General features: G+C 42.2%; 1 protein-coding gene across 14 annotated transcripts in view; it reads right to left on the bottom strand.

The window, feature by feature from the left end:
• The window catches only part of ABLIM1 (actin binding LIM protein 1), a 174,889-nt gene that overhangs the window by 59,232 nt on the left and 94,804 nt on the right, over nucleotides 1-20,853 (bottom strand). For 12 of the 14 annotated variants that reach the window (XM_066620051.1, XM_066620045.1, XM_066620043.1 and 9 more), the window contains 3 exons: nucleotides 19,190-19,252; nucleotides 8,710-8,787; nucleotides 2,409-2,564 (listed from right to left, as the gene is read on the bottom strand). In XM_066620051.1, the coding sequence (XP_066476148.1) occupies nucleotides 2,409-2,564; nucleotides 8,710-8,787; nucleotides 19,190-19,252 (297 nt within the window). The remainder of the gene's footprint in view (nucleotides 1-2,408; nucleotides 2,565-8,709; nucleotides 8,788-19,189; nucleotides 19,253-20,853) is intronic. The other 2 variants (XM_066620047.1, XM_066620054.1) reach the window with 1 other exon arrangement.

The raw sequence follows: 20,853 nt of genomic DNA, 5'->3' as shown, positions 1-20,853 counted from the left end.
TGTATACAATCCTATTTATTTGTTAGCCTGGCTTGTACTGATGCTACATTTTTTTTTATCTCAAAACCCCTAGATCTGATCCTTACTTCAGATCCTAGTGTCAACATGGACTGTGATGCCACCTGTCCACCAACAGATCTATTACGCCATGCAATGTACAAAGTAATATTTAGTACAGTGTTTCCCAAACTGTGAATCGGGATCCACCAGGTGGATCACGAGCCAATTTCATTCATTTCAATATTTTATTTTTAATATATTAGACTTGATACTTCCATGGTATGTGACTGCATTTGGGGAAATGTTATAGATCTGTACTTTTAACAGGCTACTCTGTATATGTTTTTAACAATGATAGTAAATGGGACTTACTCCTGGGTAAGTGTGGGCAGGATTGCAGCCTAGCTTGGTTAAAAATTTTCCTGCTTGACGATGACGCTTCCAGTCATGACATCACTTCTGGTGGTACCTGACAGTTTCTCTTTTTAAAAAGTGAGTCCCGGTGCTAAAAGTTTGAGAACCACTGATTTTAGAAGCATCTCACGTTTCAATATTCTCAACAGATATGTGTAAAGGGAGGATACAGATATAGAAAAAGGAAATTACTTGTGAAAGGTCACCCATTTGTTTTGATGGCAGAACTGGGAAGAGGACCCAGATTTCCAAACACCCACTCAACCAAGTGCCTTCTCTAATATATTACTATGCATCTTTGGTATTAGAGTAGAATATCTAGCAAACATGGAGTTAAACTCCTCTCCCTCCCCCATTACTTCTCTAGTCTCAACTCACTCATAAAACAGCTTAGGTTTTTAAAAGAGTGTGCTGGAGGACTAACACATACATCAGTTTGTAGCATTTTGTCAGCCTCGTAGCCAGTCTGTGTTCACATTTTCTTTATAGGACTTATATCCCTGGAATAAACCTATGAATCCCCTTCAGATATCTTCATACAGGCATAGCTCTGGCATCCACTCCCAGTTTTACAACATCCGTGCTCAAGTTTGTGGTGGCAATTTGCTTGGAACACAGTCGTCAACAAACATAACAGAAGCCAGGAAATATAAATGTAATGAAAAAGAAATGATGAGAATGGGCACAGGGTTCTCCTATATTCTGCTAGACAGATTGCTCTGCAATTTGCATTACTTTCTTTGCTTATCTCATTTCTACAAGGCTAATGTAGATCATTTTAGCCTCAAACATTGTTGCAGGCCAGAGTTCCTAAAGGGATCTACAAACAAAGACTATTTTACAAGACACAACTCACATATGCTAGGTACGTACACAGTCTGCACTATCTGCAGGAAAGCAGTTCATTTAGGGAGCCTTTGGAGATGCTCAGGTCCCCCTAAATCACCAAGGATCAACTGTTACTAGCAGGAGGATGGTTTTGACATAGCTCAAGTGTAATCAAGCAAAGACTAGCCTAACATCTGCACATATCCTGAAATGGGGTAGGATTGCTTCTCAAAGGGTTCAGGGATTATATGAAGAATGGTACTCTGAAACTGAAGTACTCCATGCAACAAAAGAGAAGTTCAACCTACCAGCATTCTCTGAATGTTTTAACTGGGAGAGCAACTTGTCCCATATCATTCTTTAATTCAACATGTGCAAGCCATGTTTTGTCTGAATTTTGGGCAGTGCCTCCATTAATGCAGTGAACCCTGACAATGTATGCAATGCAAACATGGAGATGCTTGTCATGCTTATGGCATCTGAATATGTTTGCCATCAGGATATTTTGATGGTTCTGCAGTGTGGTGACCATTAAGAAGCACTCATCAAACAAGAGATTAGGTTGCAGAAAGCAGGTTTTTGTGGCTCATCTTGCTCATCCTGTATCTTGCTCATCCAGAGTCACGATAGTCTCTGAACACTTTGAAATGTATGCCATGCAACAAGTCATTCTGTATTCTTCCTGTTTCAATGTCAACCATGGGTAGGTATCAATGTTCCTTCAACACTGTGTTCCTCTTCTAATTAATTCTGGTCCCTTTTTTGCTGTGAAAAGCTCAGGAACTTGGATATTCTACTGGTGCTTCACATCCCTGCACTTGCTTCGTACATGCACTTGGTAGCTTCCATGAAACTATGAGGAAAACGGAGCTGCAAACTATACAGTGAGAAAAGGCAATTTCTCTTTTAGCTGCAGGTGGGAATTACAGGGTGAGAAACACAGAGGAAAAGCATGCTTGTTTTTTTTGCAGCAGCAACAGCATAGCAGATCTCATGCTGCAAAGAACACCAACATTCTTTCAAGGCTAGAGAGAGGCAAAGCATTTCTGAAAAAAACAGCAAGAGCAACATTGAAAGAGGTGTGGGTTATAAAGAGGACAGAAGCCAGGCTGACCTGTAACAACAGTGCATATAAGAAGAGAATGGGTGACTCCCCAATTCATTACCTCTCCAAGACTCTGCCTCTCCTGTCTCTCCTCGTAGGCGGAAGTGTAGAAAGGCTCATATGTAATTAGGTCTGGACGCTCAATGTCATAAATGGCCTTGACTTTGGGAATGGCTGCTAAATCCTTATAATCAAGGATCTCATTGTCTACTTTTGCCTGAAGGTCAAAGACAGAAGACAAATTAACACACACACAAACTTGCAGATTCTGCTGTATGCAATTCATTTTTGAGGGGTTTTGCTTTGTGCAACAGACTTAGAGAAAATCCTGTTTGCCAGTCTGTTTGAAAAAAGCCACCAGGGCCGGCCTTAGGGCAATTTGGCTAAATAGGGTCCCACACAAGGAGGGTCCACACAGTGGGGCAGCAAGCAGAGAGCTTGCAGCCACAACTGGCACCTTGCTCAGTAGCTGATACTCTGGCACGGAATCTTCCATGCCAAGGTGTCGCAAGAAGAATGCAGCAAGTGTAGCATTGCTACTGGACGACCCTCCCTTCTGCCCACCACTGGGTCCAATTGGCTTCAATTCCCCCCACCCACCCCCAAAAGCAGTTAGCAGAGATGCTGCTACCAAGTGCCTTGGTGATGCTGCTCATCCTGGTGAATGACGGGAGCAGGAAGCCCAGCAAAAATGTTTTGCATTGGGTCCCGCAGCTCCTAAGGCCGGCCCTGAAATCAATCACTATTTTATTCAGCTTTCAATAGCTTCTTTAACAGAGTAGAACATGTTTCTTTTCTTTTGCTCCAACAGGGCCTGAACTTGGCAATACATCAGTCCTAGTTTGTTAAGAGTCTAAATCCAGCTCTGCCAGTAACTCAGTGGGTAACCTTTGAAAAGTAACTTCCTTCTTTGGATTTCATTCTCCCACCAGCACCATACACCCCGCCAATGCCTGGCTCAGAGACAAGAGTTGGGGTAGCACGTGATGACAGAACAATTATTACTGCATTCTAATTATATTTCCAACCCACTCATCTCCAAGAATTCAAAGAAGTATACATTTAGTTAAGAAATGGCCCCCCCCAAAAATACCCAATCAAAATTTATTAAAATATAAAGCTAAAAGTTCCAAAACAAACCACCAGCACCCTAACAAGAAGACTGTATAATCAGTTTCAATCTCCTGAAATGAAGAGGACTCTACCCTAGACAATTAAAAAAATCCTCCCTAATCAAAACAAGTCTGTGTATTCAAAACCAGTGAAACTGAGCTTTGCTGGAAGAGAAAACCCCATAGTGAGATTTATTTTGTGCTTTGACCTACTTGACACACAGATGGAAATTATAAAATGGTACCACTGATAATCACAAGAGCCTTGTGGGAAGCGGCACCCGCTAATTAAAGTGCAGCATATAGGAGGAGATGAAGTTTAGACATCATCTTGCCATTTGGGGATTGGCCTTGCATGGGCCAGTTGCAAAGCATGTGATTTACATATACAGCATACGGTCCCGGGTCCCATCTCTGTCTTCTCAAGGTAGTCTAAGTACAGGGCAACTCCTTCTATAGCTCCTGTAATGTTCTGACTCCTCCATGTCATGTTTATGTTCAAAAACTAACAACACAGATCATGAAGCTAAGCAGGAAGCTAACAAAGCTCCAGCAAGTCATTAATTAGAATGACTGGTCTCATTTCAGCCTATTGAGGTTTATGAACAATAAATTAAATTGCAGTATTCAGATTTCAGCCAAACGCTTACACTTCATCTTAAACTGGCCAACCACTGTAAGCCTACTTCAGTCATATTGCCTGTTCACAAAAAATGAAACACCTGGGTCCTGTGCCTTATGATTTGGGGAGAATGGGGGAGGGATTAGATGGCTGGTGTCATATAAAACATTTGGAAAACATCTGACTAAGGCTGAAATCCTATGCACACTTTCCTGGGAGGAATCCCCACACAACACAGTTGTACTTACTTCCAGGTAAACATGTATAAGAGTGTGCTGTAAATGTTTTCAGTGAGTTATACTGAATTTTACTATGAAAAGGAGCTATCATTAAAAATATAGTTCCTTTTTCTGTTTGCATTACTATATTATCTCCTTTGCACTAATAAATGCTTCTTAATGCTGGCTGCTAAATTTATGTGAGTATTCAATTAAACTAAACTACATCTTCCTGAAGCCTGTTTTAGAATCTTCCAGCTCTAACCAAAATGAACTGGTGCAACTGTTAGCTTTTTTTTTTTTAAAGCCATTCTTGTTCAAAGCAGAGCATGCATGTCTGGACATTTTTAAGCCTGTGTTGCTAAAAGAAGACATTTTAATTACTCCCTTGTGCATAGTAATCATATACAGAGATTACCTGGTGCTGCAGATTAAAGGCTACACCAAGTAACCAGCAGTTGACATTCCCAAGCCTGCCCAAGGTCCGAAACTGACCCATGCCAACACTCTGGCTTCACTCCAGGGTGATGCTCTGGGTTTGAAACCAACAGTTCATACAAAAGTCCACTTCAAGTACCTGCCCCAGCTGATGTGAACAGAAAACCCTTCACTGACTTTACTGGATGCCTAATGAACACCTTTTTTCTGAATGCCTAGTTATTTCTGCACTTGAGAAGATCCATGGGTCAGTTTGCTGAAAATGCCATATGGCAGAGCTGATATCAGCTGCGGATGTAGGCATAATGAAACTCCAGGTAGCATTCATGACTCTGCATGGATGACTCTTTAGGTAATCCGGGGGCATGACAATATTGCAAGCAGGTTTATGGCTTTACTTAAAGAAGTCTGGCACCTCCTTATATAACTGTTCTATAAAGTGGAATATGTCACCCACTATTAGGGTCATCAACGCCAGATATACCTGATCTCTGCTCCAGTTCAAAAATGAATGTTCTGATTGTCACAGTATTAAGGAGTAAAAGCTAAATAGCCTTTATCATCCTTTCTGACACAATCAAGTATATGTTTTAAGGAAAAATTTCATCCCCGGCCTTTTCATATGCATTTTTTACAATGAATCCTGTGTAATATGTAACGTGGTACCTTTTTAATGCTTTAATTATCAAAATCCTATTGATAGGTTGCCAGGTCTTTGCGAGAAGATGGTACTTCAAAAAGCAACGAGGGCTTCAAGCTGTTGGAAAAACAGGGCCCATCTCCAAGCAATAATATGGCAACACTAGAGTATTTTCATGTGTTGCAATAACCACTTACCTCTCCAAAACACTCTTTGGAAAAGCCTATCCTTTTACGGCTCTGATTATATCTACATAAAGGTGGGGGCAAAGAGGTTAATGAGTAATCTCAAATAGGAATGCCACTGAGTTCTACCACACCACAACCTTCTACATTATTGTGTCAATTTCTGGTCGCCACATCTCAAAAAGGACATAGTGGAAAAGGTGCAAAAGAGAGCGACTAAGATGATTACTGGGCTGGGGCACCTTCCTTATGAGGAAAGGCTACGGCGTTTGGGCCTCTTCAGCCTAGAAAAGAGACGCCTGAGGGGGGACATGATTGAGACATACAAAATTATGCAAGGGAAGGATAAAGCGGATAGAGTGATGCTCTTTACACTCTCACATAACACCAGAACCAGGGGACATCCACTAAAATTGAGTGTTGGGAGGGTTAGGGCAGACAAAAGAAAATATTTCTTTACTCAGCGTGTGGTTGGTCTGCGGAACTCCTTGCCGCAGGATGTGGAGACGGCATCTGGCCTGGATGCCTTTAAAAGGGGATTGGACAAGTTTCTGGAGGAAAAATCCATTACAGGTTACAAGCCATGATGTGTATGTGCAACCTCCTGATTTTAGAAATGGGCTATGTATCAGAATGCCAGATGCAAGGGAAGGCACCAGGATGCAAGTCTCTTGTTTTCTGGTGTGCTCCCTGGGGCATTTGGTGGGCCGTTGTGAGATACAGGAAGCTGGACTAGATGGGCCTATGGCCTGATCCAGTGGGACTGTTCTTATGTTCTTAGACTGAAAATCCACTTGGGTCCCTTTGCTGAGAAAGGCAGGATAAAAATAAAGTAAGTAAATAAATAACTAAATAAATCCAGGTGTCAACTGGTATGGAAGCACAGTTCTAGAAACAGCTAGGGGCTACCAACACAGACAGGGTCAGGTTTGGTCCACATATGAACTCTGAGCTGTAGGCTGGAGGAGATGCCAAACAGTAGGGGTGCCCTTCACACTGTGTTGGTTTACCACTTCCCCTGGCCTGCTGCCCCCCTACCAGTCAACTACAGGTGGAGCCTATTTATCCGTGTAAATTCCGTTCCGTGACTGTTCCATGACCATGACGCTGCGCGATTAACAAAAAACACGTTGTGCTAAATTCCATAGAGTTACGCAAATTTGCTGCAGCCTGACACTTGGGGCTGGAAGGAAACTAAGGCAGCTGTTATCAATCCCCTCCCCTCCGCTCCTTCACCTCCCCCTCTTTCCCCTTTCACAGGTGGGATGCTGAGCTTTTAAGAGTCCAGTCCTATGTGTTTCTACTCAGAAGTAAGCCCCATTGTAGTCAATGGGGCTTACCCTCAGGAAAGTGTGGATCGGATTGTAGCCTAAATCTCATGCTTTGCTTGCTGGGAAGGCTTGCGGCTGGAGCAGGAGAGCCTGCAGCATCTCAGTGGTGGTGGTGGTGGGGAGAAATTCGGCAAACACTCCCCGGGTTTTTTAAAGCAATCCCCTCTGTTGCTACCGCACCTGCCCCTGTGTGTGTGAGTGAGTGAGAGAGAGAGAGAGAGTGCGCACTCCACCTTGCTGCACATGTTCTGGTTACACAGGGTTTTCCACCCCCCTCTTTGCTGGTTCAGGGGCTCCAAGAGTGTTACTGTTCTTTGCAAGGGGAACCTCTTCCAGGGCTCCAGGGCTATTTCCCTGTCTGTGCCAGGTGGAGCCTTTTTGCAGTGTTTTGGGCTGCCTGGAAATGGATCAGCGCAGGGCAAAGGAGGCAAAGGTGTGTGTGACTTTCAGTCCCCCCCACCCCATTCAAGTTGAGACAAATTTGCAGATAAAAAATCCGTGGATAAATAGGTTGCACCTGTACTTCACCTTGCACCCTGATTCTCTTTTCATTTTCTGAGAATACATATGAAGATTAGAGCAGTGGCAGCTCATCTCTTCTCCAGTGCTGCTGCTATAACCAAGCAGTCACAGCAGCAGGGCTGGAGGAGAAAGCAGGTGGCTGCTGAGAACTGGTTAAAATCTCTTCAAGGAGAGTGATGACAGCAGAATCAGGCTGCTGCCACTGCTTCACTTTTACCTGCTTGGTGCTTTTTCAGCACAGGCCAGACAGAGCATTCTGAGAGTAGAAGAGGTTCCTCTTCTCCCAGTGTGTTTAGTCTGCTTGCATTGAACAGCCAGGTAGGAAAGAAGGAGGTGGCACCACTGGTGGTGATAAGGGTGAAAGGGTGCTCTGTGATTGCTCTGCCTCCTCCTTTCCCACCTGACCTTCAAAACAGGCTAAGCAAACAAAGTGACACTGAATTGCTGTCACTTCATCTTTGATCCAGTCTCAGTATACTATACTTAAAGACATCCCCTCCTCCCTGTCTTGGGGGTCTTAGGGTATGGCCTGGAATATGCTGGTTGCTCAAGTCACCAGCCACATGCTCCCCTTTGGGCAATCCCCAGGCTACATGAGACCCCCATCTCTCATGCTTAATGCACTTTGATGCATTCCACACTGAAGATTTGGTACATGCAAGGTAGGAGTTAGCCTAGTCCAGTGGTGTCCCCTGGGCTCATTCTAGCAACAGTGAACACACAATAAACTAGTAAAAACATGAACTAAAAATGTCCCAAAACCCTAAACCACAGTGATTCTACCGGAACACAGCTAATTAGGCCTGGTGTATGTTGACAACTATTTAGAGTCATTTGTTCCTGCCACATTAATTACAAAAAATACCAAACAAAATGTGAAGCAGAGCAATTTAAGGTGGAAGACCTGGGTATTGAAGTGTGATGGCCCCTGTACAAATCTCTTCATGCACACTTGGTTTCAGCTGCCATCCACAAATAAAAAAGAAGCCTCCAAGCCTTCTTTCTTTCCAATTGTTTGCCACAGGACAGATGGGAATCCAATAGCTATAATTTTGTGCAAACTATTTGGGTATATTATATTCGGTAATGCCTGAACACTGGATCAATAATCTGGAAAATGAAATCCTAACAAGGCAAGTATTTCTGGTTGAGATTTTTGCACATGCCTAGTAAAAGTGTGAGTAATGGAGAACAAGTCCACAATCTTACTGGCAACTTGGAAAATCTTGGTTGCAAATTCTTCATGAAGGCAGTTATCAACAATAAATATGAGTAATACAAAAAGTATACTTACATAGATTGAATGCCCTGGTGAGCCAGGTATACTAGAGCCAGGCCTGGAATAAATACTTTCTGAGGATGTTCTTGTAGGCTGTAAAAAAAATAAAATGTTCACCACTAAGAGATTGACTAGACAATGTACCCTGTTTGAAACACAGAAAGATATATCTGCAAATGCCCAAGTTAAATCTTGTCAATGAAAACAGTACAGTTTTCATCACGAACTCGTGATACAAGCTGAGTTTCTCTTGGTGGAAGAGTATCACATTTTGTGGATAGTAATAGCTTTTTGTCTACATAGCCAGAAAGGATGAATGAAAAACACTGAAGCATCACAACAGCATCTTTGCGTATTCCTGTGAATGTCTGATGCTGGAATTCAGCTACAAATCATGTGGAGGGAAAGTGCCATAACTACATGGTAGAGCACATGCTTTGCATGCAGAAGGTCCCAGTTTTAATCCCTGACATCAAGTAGATCTGGAAAAGGTCCCTCATCTCGGACAGCCCTGACAATGTCAACAATACAGAGCCGAAAGGACCAACAATATGACTTACATACAGTCATGCTTGGGCTTCTGAACCTGCTTAAGACAATAGGTTCCACTGAATTGTTTTTCTTGTGACAGCAGCCATCCTCACCACAGATAAGAGGAAGACATGAGAAAGCATAACCATGATATCTACCCACTATAGAGGTCCATGAACCCCATGAAACCCAACCATGTACTCCATACTAAATGTGCCATGGAATAGATCTTTACTATATTATGCTCTCAGACTACTAGACCTCATCTCAAGACTGGGTGCTTTTTCATGCCAGTCACATTCACAAAAGAGCTTCCTGAACTCCTAGCTGGACACAGTAGCAAGTAACCAATGGCTTGGATGTAGGATCCTAGAAGCTGGGACGTATTCCAAGACAGTTATCTTTTTCTCTAGGACACATCTGCAGTTACTGAAAGAAGCCTGCCTTACAGGATCCGGTTGTCAACTGCCTTGAGAGGAAATTATCCTGAAAAGCAGGGTATAAATACACAAAATGAATTCACACCATTTTCATCCTCTACTGGTTCTTTACAATATTCTGGGGACTAGTGACCGCTTAACTTACTCAAACTTACTCAAGTACTGCATATCGAATGGCCTTGCTCTAGAGCAGGGGTGTCCAAAGTTTTTGGCAGGAGGGCCACATCATCTCTCTGACACTGTGTTGGGGGCCGGGGAAAAATTTTACATTTAAAATTTGAATAAATTTACATAAGTTTACATAAATGAATATATTAAAGATGAACTTATATGAATGAATGAATGAAGGTCTTGCAATAACTCAAGACCTATAAAAGGCCTTACACAAAGCAAGGTTGGCCTTTCCTTGCTGCTGCATCACTGACATGAAACAGCAAGCAGTGGAGGAAGCCCTCATCCCACAGCTCACACAAGAGGTCAAACAGTCGCCCTCATGCTGAGAGCAGTTGTGTCGGGCCAGTGTGGGCTCCAACAAATCTCTGGAGGGCCAGAGGCTCATTGGAGACTGGGGGGGGCTCCCTGAGGGCTGAACTGAGAGGCCTCAAGGGCCGCATGTGGCCCCAGGGCCGGGGTTTGGGCACCCCTGCTCTAGAGTAGGAATGGCTGAAATCCAAGCTCTATTCTACATTTTCATAGGGTCAAAAGTTGCAAGAGGCACAGGTCACACACACCTTTGCCTCCTTTGCCCTTCGCTGATCCATTTCCAGGCAGCCCAAAACACTGCAAAAAGGCACATATGGGAGCAAAGATTTATCTTCAAATGAATTAATACTTCCCTCTCTCCACTAAATTCATGTTGTGAGCTTCCCAGAGCTGGATGCAAACTTAAGAAGGTCCTCAGATAACAAGTGGTTATAATGTTCAGTATAGTGGGATATTTTAAATAGAGCTGTGAATAAGTTTTGCTCTTTAAATTTTTTGAGGGGACAGGAGCCTTTTCATGAGTTCCTGCCCCCCCCAAACTGAGCGTTTTTCAGTTGTTTGCAATAATTGTTGTTTGCAATAATTCACAGTTCTTGTTTTACTCCTCGGCTACTGCTCAAATGCCATTAGGGGAAAGGCACTAATTAGGCTTTTTCCTACCCAGCGAGTCCAGAGAATCAGGGATCACACATTTAATACAATGATTTAACAGCACCATGTTGTCAATCAGGCCTGGCTAGGTGACAGCAAACCAAGTCAATGCTCTTGGCTCATTTTGGGGTATGGAGAAGCTCCCATTGCAGAAGAGATGGGCAACCTAATAGGATTAGGTTCACCCTCTGATGGATCCAAAAGAATTCCCAACTGCTCTGGGAAATTCTCCTGGTGTTATGACTAATGCTCTCGCTGATGATTTGGTCAACCTCTGGAACGGAGAAATTGTCTCCTAAGCATCTTCGTCAGCTGCCTGCTCCTAAACATCCTTTTCAACTGATAACAGTCCTAGCTCTCTGGTTTTCTGGAGTGCTACAGGCAATGAAGCAATTTGGGAAACGGTTAAAGTAATGGTGGAGGAAGACAAACATGGATTGCTTGATGGGGATGGAGCTGATGGGCACAATTTTATGGGCTCTGCTCTTATTATGTTGGGCAGGTTCCAAACTGTAAAGCTATCTGATTGCTCCTTGACTCTTTCATGATTGGCTTATGGGTTCCAACTTGTCCACCATGCTATTCAACACCTATATGAAATTACTAGGAGAGTTTGTCTGGAGGCTTGGAAAGAGGTGTCATAAATATGGTAATAGAGATGCTTGTTTCCAGTAAGTCTTACTGAGCACAATGGGCTTACTTCTGAATAAGGTAAATAACACCATTTTCAATCACCTCTAGTAATGACACCCAAACAATGGCAAGACCATCCATGATGGGGATGAGCCTCATTGCACTGGACACAAGACTGGGACTCAAGGGAGGGGTGAACAAATGTCTGCCACCTCCCCACCCCCCCCCCACCCAACAGACAGAGCCGGTGTCTTACTGACCTCTTACTTACTTACTTTTGCCTCCATGTGGGCTCTTTAAACAAATGAGGAAATGCAAAGTGCATTGGGGTGGTCCTGGCATGCTTCTCATTTCCTGCTTTGTTTCAAATGGATTTAGGAGCCAAATAAGGAGGACGGTGAAGCTGGCAGGGGGAGACGTGGAGCTATCAGTCAGCCCCACAGCCCTCAATGTCTCATTTTGATCTGACACCAGCAAGGCTGTGGAGGTCTTGAATTCTTGCCTGGCAGCCATAAAGGGCTGGATGTAAGTTATCAAGTTGCAACTCAATCCAAGCAAGACAGCGGTGCTGTTAGTCAGTAGGAAAGCTGATTCTGGGATGGGTTTACAGCCTGTTCTGGTTGCACAAATAGCTGCACTGACAACTGAACTGCGCACCAGATGCCCATATGGATGCTGATGTTGTCTATCTGCATGACATTATTTTCAGTAGGTGAAAGAATATGCATCCCCACCCTCTCTGTTCACTTCTAGAGCTGGACTGGGACTAGGAAACATTAACCCTGTTTTCTTGCCAAGTCCCTTAAGAAACATTTTCACAGTCTTTCAAGACCCTCACTAAAAAGAAGTGGAAGTAAGAGGGCGGCTGCTCTGTCTCTCTCTTTCTGTGTCTTAATCTAGTACTATTTACTAATTAAACTCTTGGTGAACTTGTTCTCATCTCACTGGCTAGAGAACAGAGAGCACGCAGTGCACACTGGAGGGAAATGGTTTGCCTTACTGACCTCACTCTGGAAATATTTGTGAAGAAAACAGAGAAGCTGGTGGGGTTTCCTTATCTTTTAAGTAGCGATTTCCTGTAAAGGACCCTTCAAGCTTTTTCACTGGGAAGTCAAACTCCCAGTTTTGTGATAGTGATGCTTCAAAGTCAGTAAGCAAAATGGATTTGCCAAATTCTCTCTTTCTCTCTCTCTCTCTTTGTGTGTGTGTAACTGGGATGTTAAAAAGTACATTTCATTAAAGATTCTTTCACACCAAGGTATTTTGCATGTCCCATTTTAAAGAAAGAACAGCACAGAATTAAAACAGAGAAGACAGAGAAGAATTAAAAGATTAGAAACAATGGTGATGTAACAGTGGTTCACAGCAGCAGCATAGCTAGAGGGGTGCAAAATGCTAGGTCTTTCACAGTGCCAGATGATGCTGGGTAAGTGGCCCCTCCCCCTTGCCACCTGAGCCAGTCAGGGCAGTGAAAACAACATGGAAGCATCTCCTCCACATTATCTTCACCACTCTCACTGGCTCTGGTGGCAAGGGGGAGGGTTTGCCTACATGGCACGGTTGGGCACTGTGAAAGAGCATTTTGCACCCCTCTAGCTACGCCGCTGGGTCACAGCAGATGCAAGAAATAAGGGAAGCATTGACCTGCCTTATATTAAAAGTTGCCACCTTTTCCTTGTGAGAGGCTCTGTGTCAGGAAAACTGTTGGCAGGTATATTCTTTTCACATATTTGCTCAGTTATAAAAGTAGGGGGAAAAGCAACGGTATTTCTGATTTGATTATTTGCTCTTCCCAAAATTTTGCATGATTTAGGAGGAGGTATGGTGCCTTTTGTCCAGGAATGCAAAAGCAACTGACATGTTAAATGCCGATTGTGCTTGCTTTGGGTACATCAGTGTTAGCCTGGTGTTTCCTACAGCAAACACCAGAAGAATGAATGATTTATGTATGTTCTTCAGTATCTTCTGTATGTTCACAGACCTGACTACCCTGATTATGCCTGCCAGACCTCCAGATCTGCCTGTAAAAATCCGTGAACACTTTCGTTTAATGCCCCAATGCATATATAGATACTTATGGGTATATATAAGCCACATTTCACACACGTGCTTCAGGAATAACTGGTGTAACACTTGCATACTCCCAGCTAACATAATTGCTAACAAAATAGCATATAAAGTGTGGAGCTGCTTTGACAGAAGTCAGATCTATGTATATAAAGAAACCGTGAACACAATGTACAATGCTTAGTAGTAGTTTATTTATTAGTTTATTATAATCCTGTTTCTTATTATATGGCTAGACTAGATTGATTTCCAGTCTGGTACATATATATGCTCCAGCTGCCCCTTTTGTCTACTGAACAATTTCTCTATTATGTACTGGGACAGTCCTTGTTGCTGGTAAAACACTGTCCTGGTTTCATTTATATTTTTGCCTGTTTCATTTTATTTGTTCATAGATTTCTATTGTTTTCAAGCTTGGTCCCCAAATGGCTTCCAAACACTAAGGAACCCACTCATCAAGAACCACATTAAGTTTAAACTTTAAACAAATGAAATCCAAATTCAATCAAGTCAGGTCTCTCCCTCACAAGACAGCTGATGTTAAATGGCCTTGTGAAGAGTGGCAGGAGGAAGGGTCAGTCCCGCGGAATCGAAGCAGGCAACTGAGGGCCTTTGCACCTTCGCCCTCACAGGGCAGCTGGTGTTAAATGATGGAGGAGGAAGGAGGAGACAGTACAGCTGAAGGAAAATAGATGTAGGGCTGTACAGAGGTTGGTAGATCATGCACTGGCCAAGGGACAATACCCACCAGAGGGCTCACCTGGCCAGGTCGACTCCTGAATCCTCAGTATTAGTGGCAGTCATAGTGCCCAATGCACCATCAGGTGATGCTGGGGAGGGAGGCAGCAATCTAGTGCTGATACTGAATGAATGACATCTTCACCTGCCTTCTTCTAGTTTTCCTAGTTCTCTCATATTTGCTAAATGGCCCTATGGAAAAGCTGGCAGGAGCAGGCTTTTAATGACAAATAATGTTTTTTGTCTCCTTCCTATGATTCATGGGTGGGGGCTTGTTAAAATGTTTGGCATGTGTTCCTATCGTTGTCATTCTTCAGGATTCACCTTCTTCCTCAAGGCTTCTTGAAGTTAAATCTCTGAGATGCTTTTCATCTCCAGTGGACATGCAGGTAAATGCACGTGAATGAATATTAAGGCACCATGCAGTCCACAGTTTGTTAACTAATACACTGCCAATCTTGGTGTATATTTTAAATTGGTCATAATGTATTGTAGAAGAAATTGTGTTTATGTATTGTAATTTAATCAAAAGAAAGAACACCAATCTGGATTTCAAATTAGCAGAAGATGGGTATTGATAGAATAAATGGGTAACAAGGAATAACAGGAATGAGTGCTGGTTCAGGCAGGCATCCTTGATATGAATATTCAAATACGACAAGTTTTTCTTTATTTCAAATGCAAACTGCTAGAAGTGTGTGTATGTGGGATCCTGCTAACTGGTTAAGAGGCACTTTTTCAAGTGGGTGCTCCTCTTTTATTTAGCAGGGGGAGAGTAACTGGCCCACCTCACCCCAGCACTGTCTGTTCTAGTGGCTGTCTGCTGGTATTCTTTTGCATCTTTTTAGATTGTGAGCCCTTTTGGGACAGGGAGCCATTAGATATTTGATTTTCTCTGTAAACCGCTTTGTGAACTTTTTGTTGAAAAGCGGTATATAAATACTGTTGTTGTTGTTGTTGTTGTTGCGCTTTATTTTTACCTTTTCTAATGGCCTAATTAAGGTTTCAAGGACATACAGGCTGCAATCCTATTCTCACTGACCTGGGAGTAAATCTCAGTGAACTCGGTGGAGTTTTCTTCTGAACAGACATGCACAGGATTGCACAGTTATATAACTGCGACCTTAATCTCCTTTACTTCTATTTTGCAGCTCCCTTATTCTTCATCATAATTTGGTTTTGCTTGCAAACAGATTTATATTATTCTGACCTTTAGCATAATGACGGTCTGCTAGCTCTGTCATCCCTTAGCCTGATCTCATTTGGCTGCTACCACTTTTCAACTGTGAGAAAACCTTGAGCTTCATTGACATATTTTTGGATATCTATGCTTTCACTTGGAAAAAAAAAAATCTACAGTTGCCATCCTTCTGGATTATGTGTGGGTTTGCACCCTGTTGCTTAAGCAGACTGCCTATGTGATAAAATTTTCACTACTTTACTTTTTCAGACTCTCTCGCCCCTGACTGCATGAGCTCCTTGACTCCAGTCAGAATCACACAAGATCAGTTTCAATCCTTTTCTCTCCCCCCCCCAAATGTCTTCACATTTCCCTTAGTCTTCTGTGAAGAAAATTTCCTAATTAGTCTGGAACCTGTAAAAACTATATGATTCCCTAAAGATGGCTGTTCCACAATAAAAAACAATATTCAATAATATGAAAAAAAAATTCATAATAGAAAAATATCTAAAATTGGAGTGCATTGTACATTGATTCTAGATCTGCTGGGACATGAAGGAATCAATGATGCATATGTTGTTTTCATGACCTCCCAGGTAGCCAAATTCTCAAAGAACAATTTGAACAGTGCTGCTTTCATGCTGACTGAAATATTTCTCGTGTTGCTACTTTATGCTTTTCTTCTTATCTTTGTTTTGTTTCTCTCTTCATGCCTTTGACCTCAGCACAAAAGTATTCCTGTTCCTTTTGCATATTATGATTTGTTTTAAAGGTTATCATTCTTATCAAAACCATGCTGTCCCGCCCAAACCCGATTCACTCATTATTTCATATTCAAACTCAAAGCCTGATAAAAAGACACTGCTGGTTTCATCTTGACATTGGTTTAGCCATGCAATGCACATTATTTAACGACAGATCATGTTTAAAAGCACTGCAGCCATCAGCATCATCCAGCACAGTGATGCGATGGCTATCCATTTCTACGTTACAGATGTTCAAGTCATGCTCTGTGGAACTATATGGGGCAAGGACTCCATATCCAAAATGATCCCTTGAACATCGAGCCAGAACTGGATGCACTACTTAGGGTATAAGGACACTGTGCCATGGCAGCTTACAGTACCTGCCTTAGTTTTTTGATGGAGTTCATTATACAAGGTGGTGAAAACAGCTGGAGAAGAAGGAATAGTTTGGTTTTGAGTTGCAATTATTCTACAGTCATTCCACATTGCTAACAGGAGTTCAAGAGATCCTCAGAGTCAGAAATAAGATGAGACATAAATGGTACAAAACATACTAAAAATGCAAGGTTAGTCTACAGTTAGTCTACAGAAGACAGGTATGTTTCTAAAATTACTTTATGGTGACTCACAGATTAGCACCCAGTTCAAATAGCATATGAAACTATAGTTTAATCCTGGCTCTGTGTGACAGTCTTGAGTCTTAGCTTGGGCAGGAGGAGAGGAAGGTTTTCATCTCCAGTTCTGGTTTAGAACAAGCCAGGCTCTATCATGGCATCCAAACCTGGCAAATCTGGACTTGTTCTAACCATAGATTACAACTAAGTTCGAATATGAAACAGAATATATGTGAAGCTACAGGTTCCCATACTTTCCCCATAGGTGGAAAGGCAATTTTAGGGAGAGGGGAGGACTTTGAATGCAAAAAATGGGACACAGGGAAATATTAAAATACTCCCTCCTCCAGCAGTACTGTTATAATCAAATCAATGATCTACTCCCCCCCTCCAAAAAACCAGAGCTTTGATTAAAGATCTTCTAGCATCATATGTAATTTGCCCCCCTCCCAGTATATTATTTAACTCAGTACCAAGCTTTTCTGAAAGTTAAATTTGTTAAGGAGTGGTCCAAAAACTCACAAAATAGATGGGAATGTCTCATTGCATCAACATGTGAGAGTTTTAGGAAATTATCAGAGAAATCAATGCTGACACTGAAGTTTCCAATACTGAAGTTTCCAATATTGAATTCAAACCCATATTGAATTTCTAGCAGCTTGGATACTGACTTTATTCTAAAATTTCAGAATTAAAATCTCATATCAAACCCCCTCTGCTATTAATCGAGTTGCAAAAAATGCTCAAATGGGTGATGTCTGCTGAAGACTTCTAAGGCTAATGCAAGTGGTGATGGCTAAAGTATTCCCATACGTATAACAGGATACAAACTTTGCTATGTCTCACCTACCCCAATGGGCTGTATAGCTCAAGATGGACTTTCCAAAAGAAATAAAACTTCCTATGTACTAGGCATGTCCATCTTTCTGCCTCTTTCTTAGCTCGTAAATTGCTCTTCCCAGATACAATCACTTAGAACCCTTTCCCCCTTAATACTTTTATCTTGAAAAATTTTGTCAGGAGGATGGTCACCACAGACCAGAAAAGAGAGTTCTAAAGGATGACGGATGAGCACATGAGATGAAACATGAGGTTTCTGCCAGAGGTTGCTGCACTGCTGCCCTTCACTCTGAAAAAGGGAAGTTCAGCAGTACAGCAAGACAGGCTGCCTCCAGGTTTCAAACTGCTTTCATTCAAAGGATGGAATTTTTCCTCCCTCTCCCCCCCCCCCAACCTGGGAACTTCTGCCTTTAAGAGCTGCATGACGAGTTGCACAGTATTGGCCAACATGAAGATGCAGTGAGAAGAGTCATTTTGCCTGCTGAACAGCTGTTTAAAAAGCTGTGAGGCATTCAGAAGCCTTGCCAAAGAAGCCTACAAACTGCCTGTGCAAATGGATGCGTTGGGAGACTTCTTGTCCGACGACATGTTCAGACCTGTAAACAGTACAGCAATTTTGACATGCTGCTCTGCCACCCTTTACACTTCACACTGAGGGTTGCTTCACAAAGTTTATGGACGCAATGAATGTCTGAGTTGACAGTAACCAAGGGAATCTTGAACATCTGAGTTGACAATGATCAAGGGAATCTTTGGCAAAGTGGCTCCATTCCTCCACGGGTTTTCTCCGCAGCTCCTCCTGCTTTAAGTAGCTTTTTAGAAAAGGTTTTCATAATAAGTAACGATTTCAACAGCTGATAAGTACTTGTGATGAGAATTAAACCTGACAAACTGAGCACACAAACACAAATGCATCACCTGCAACCCTTCAACGTTTGCACAGGAATACACATATACATCAACACTCTTAAAGCGACATGCGATAGATATTCATTATGGTTTCAGCAATCCCGAGTAAGGTATAAACAGTGCATTGAATTCTGAATCCACACAGACTGAGCAAGTTATTCAAACATTCCCGAGTCTTGACCTCCACTGGAACAGGTAACAGAGAATGCAACACTTTTTATTGAGTTGCTCCCACTGAAGAAGCACAAGGTATGACAACTACTCACTTTGCTTCTCAGGATGCAGCATGATAATAGTACCCCAAAATAATATGTACAACAGTCCTGCAACTTAACATTTCAGTACTAAATGATTGCTTTGTTTCATCCTTTCCAGACATACAACAAACAGCAGAGTGCTACTTCCTGCGTACTATCTTTTAGGAAACAAATATGGCAGTTGTGACAAGACTCTGTGTAGAAATCCATAACCAAGTGCACAATATGTGGTGCCAAAGAAATAGAATGCATCAAGCAGATTAGCAGAAAGTGAAGACAGGAAGAGCTTGGTGTGCGTGGGAGGCAGAAGTAGGAGCAAGGGCAGGGGTGACAACAGGTCTGCAGAAATTTGAAACACTTCCACGGAACTGCCATTAAAAAACTGTACAAAGCCACAACCACAAACCTCTGCAGAGCCTGGCCTGCGAAGAACCAAACTCTTTGGATAAAAGAAATCAGATGAGGAATGCTGCCATGAAATACAAAAAAGGAAAGCAAGAGTGAAAAAGATAAAGGGTTCTCCCAGATACAGATAAAATAAAGAGAAGCTCCCTCCTCCCCTGTGATAAAATCATTGATGTCTTCTTAAAATCAATTGGCTGATAAACAGTCTGCAGTAGAATACATCTTATCAACAGCAGATCAACAAACTGTCAAGCAACTGTGAAAGAAACAGCTTCTCAGCACTAACGTATCAAATTGCTTTATTTCCTGTTTATTTTGGCATTGCTAACCTTCTATGAAAAAATCCAAAGAAAAAAGAGTTTTGAGTAATCATTGTTTTTCTGAACTCCACCTAATATCTAGACCAGTGAGAATTCTGATTAGGGTGGGTGCAATCCAAGTTCAGTTGCAAACAATATGGAGGTGGCTGTAAAAGCTGCTTCAACAAAAACAAGATTTGGTTTTGTGTACTATGAGCTTCAGAAAAGAAAACCACGTGAATCTGATCCTGATTCTCTATAGCAGTGTTTCCCAAACTGTAGGTCGGGACCCACCAGTGGGCTGCGAACCAATTTTTGACGGGTCATGAAAAGTTTCTGAAACCTTTTTTAAAAAAAACTTTGCAAGCACCCTTGCCTAGTTTGCAGGAGAAAACTGTTAGCTAGTATGAGGCAATCTTCATACCTCCAAATTAAAATGTCACATTTTCCAATTTTCCGCAGTATTTGATGTACCACAGATCATGTGTAAACTGGGTTTCAGTCTTTTGTATGACCAGGAGGTCCCTAACTGCACTTTTTGCTCTCTATCCTTCTGGGTACACTGAAATGCCTATAAAGATTTGGGGGAACAGTCCTTGAACTCCATTTCTAGGGAGAGTCTAGCAAATGTCTACATACACACACTATATGTAGGGTCTACAGCAGCCTTGGGTGCATAGGACCCCAATTATTATTAATTAATAAACACCATTAATTGTGTGTGTGTGTCTAGAAATCTATGTGGGTCACATTGTCGCTTTTAAAAGTGGGTCCTGGTGCTAAACAGTTTGGGAAGAACTACTCTAAAATATTAAGTGCTTTCCATGACTACCATCTCCAAAGAAGGATTCTTTAAATCTTGGATATCTTGGCAAGCTGAACAGTCTTCAGCTAAGGAAAGAGCACTTGCACGTATAAGAGAAAAAAACAAAGAGAAGATACTTGGGGGGAACATCTACAGTTTCCTTGGGAACTGGGAATAAGCTAGCTGTACTGTGAAAATGCTGTCTGAATTAGCTGAAGGATGTTTGTAACAGCCATGTTGTAGTAGTGGGTGCTGCAAAACAATGAAAAGCCCCTTGGACCATCTGTAGCAAAGATAATATTACATACCAGCAACAGATACACATCTTGGCCAGTGCCAGAGCACACTGGCTGTTCAACTCCTTCAATGTTCAGTTCATTGATAACGGTAACACCCTAATGATAACACCCTTTCTCGTACCAAGCCTTTAACCTGGTCATTTATCAGTACTCAACCTCAGGGCTCACTTAAGCAAGAAATTCTGGATGCAGCTAAGCAGGCTGAAGTCTTACTGATTTCAGTAAGACAAAGGAATGCTTAACAGCATGTCTTACAACCCAA

Source organism: Tiliqua scincoides, chromosome 3 (genome assembly GCF_035046505.1).
Source record: "Tiliqua scincoides isolate rTilSci1 chromosome 3, rTilSci1.hap2, whole genome shotgun sequence".
Classification (NCBI taxonomy): Eukaryota; Metazoa; Chordata; class Lepidosauria; order Squamata; family Scincidae; genus Tiliqua; species Tiliqua scincoides.
Note: the sequence above shows the minus strand (reverse complement) of the source record. Positions and strands in the feature narration are given on the sequence as shown.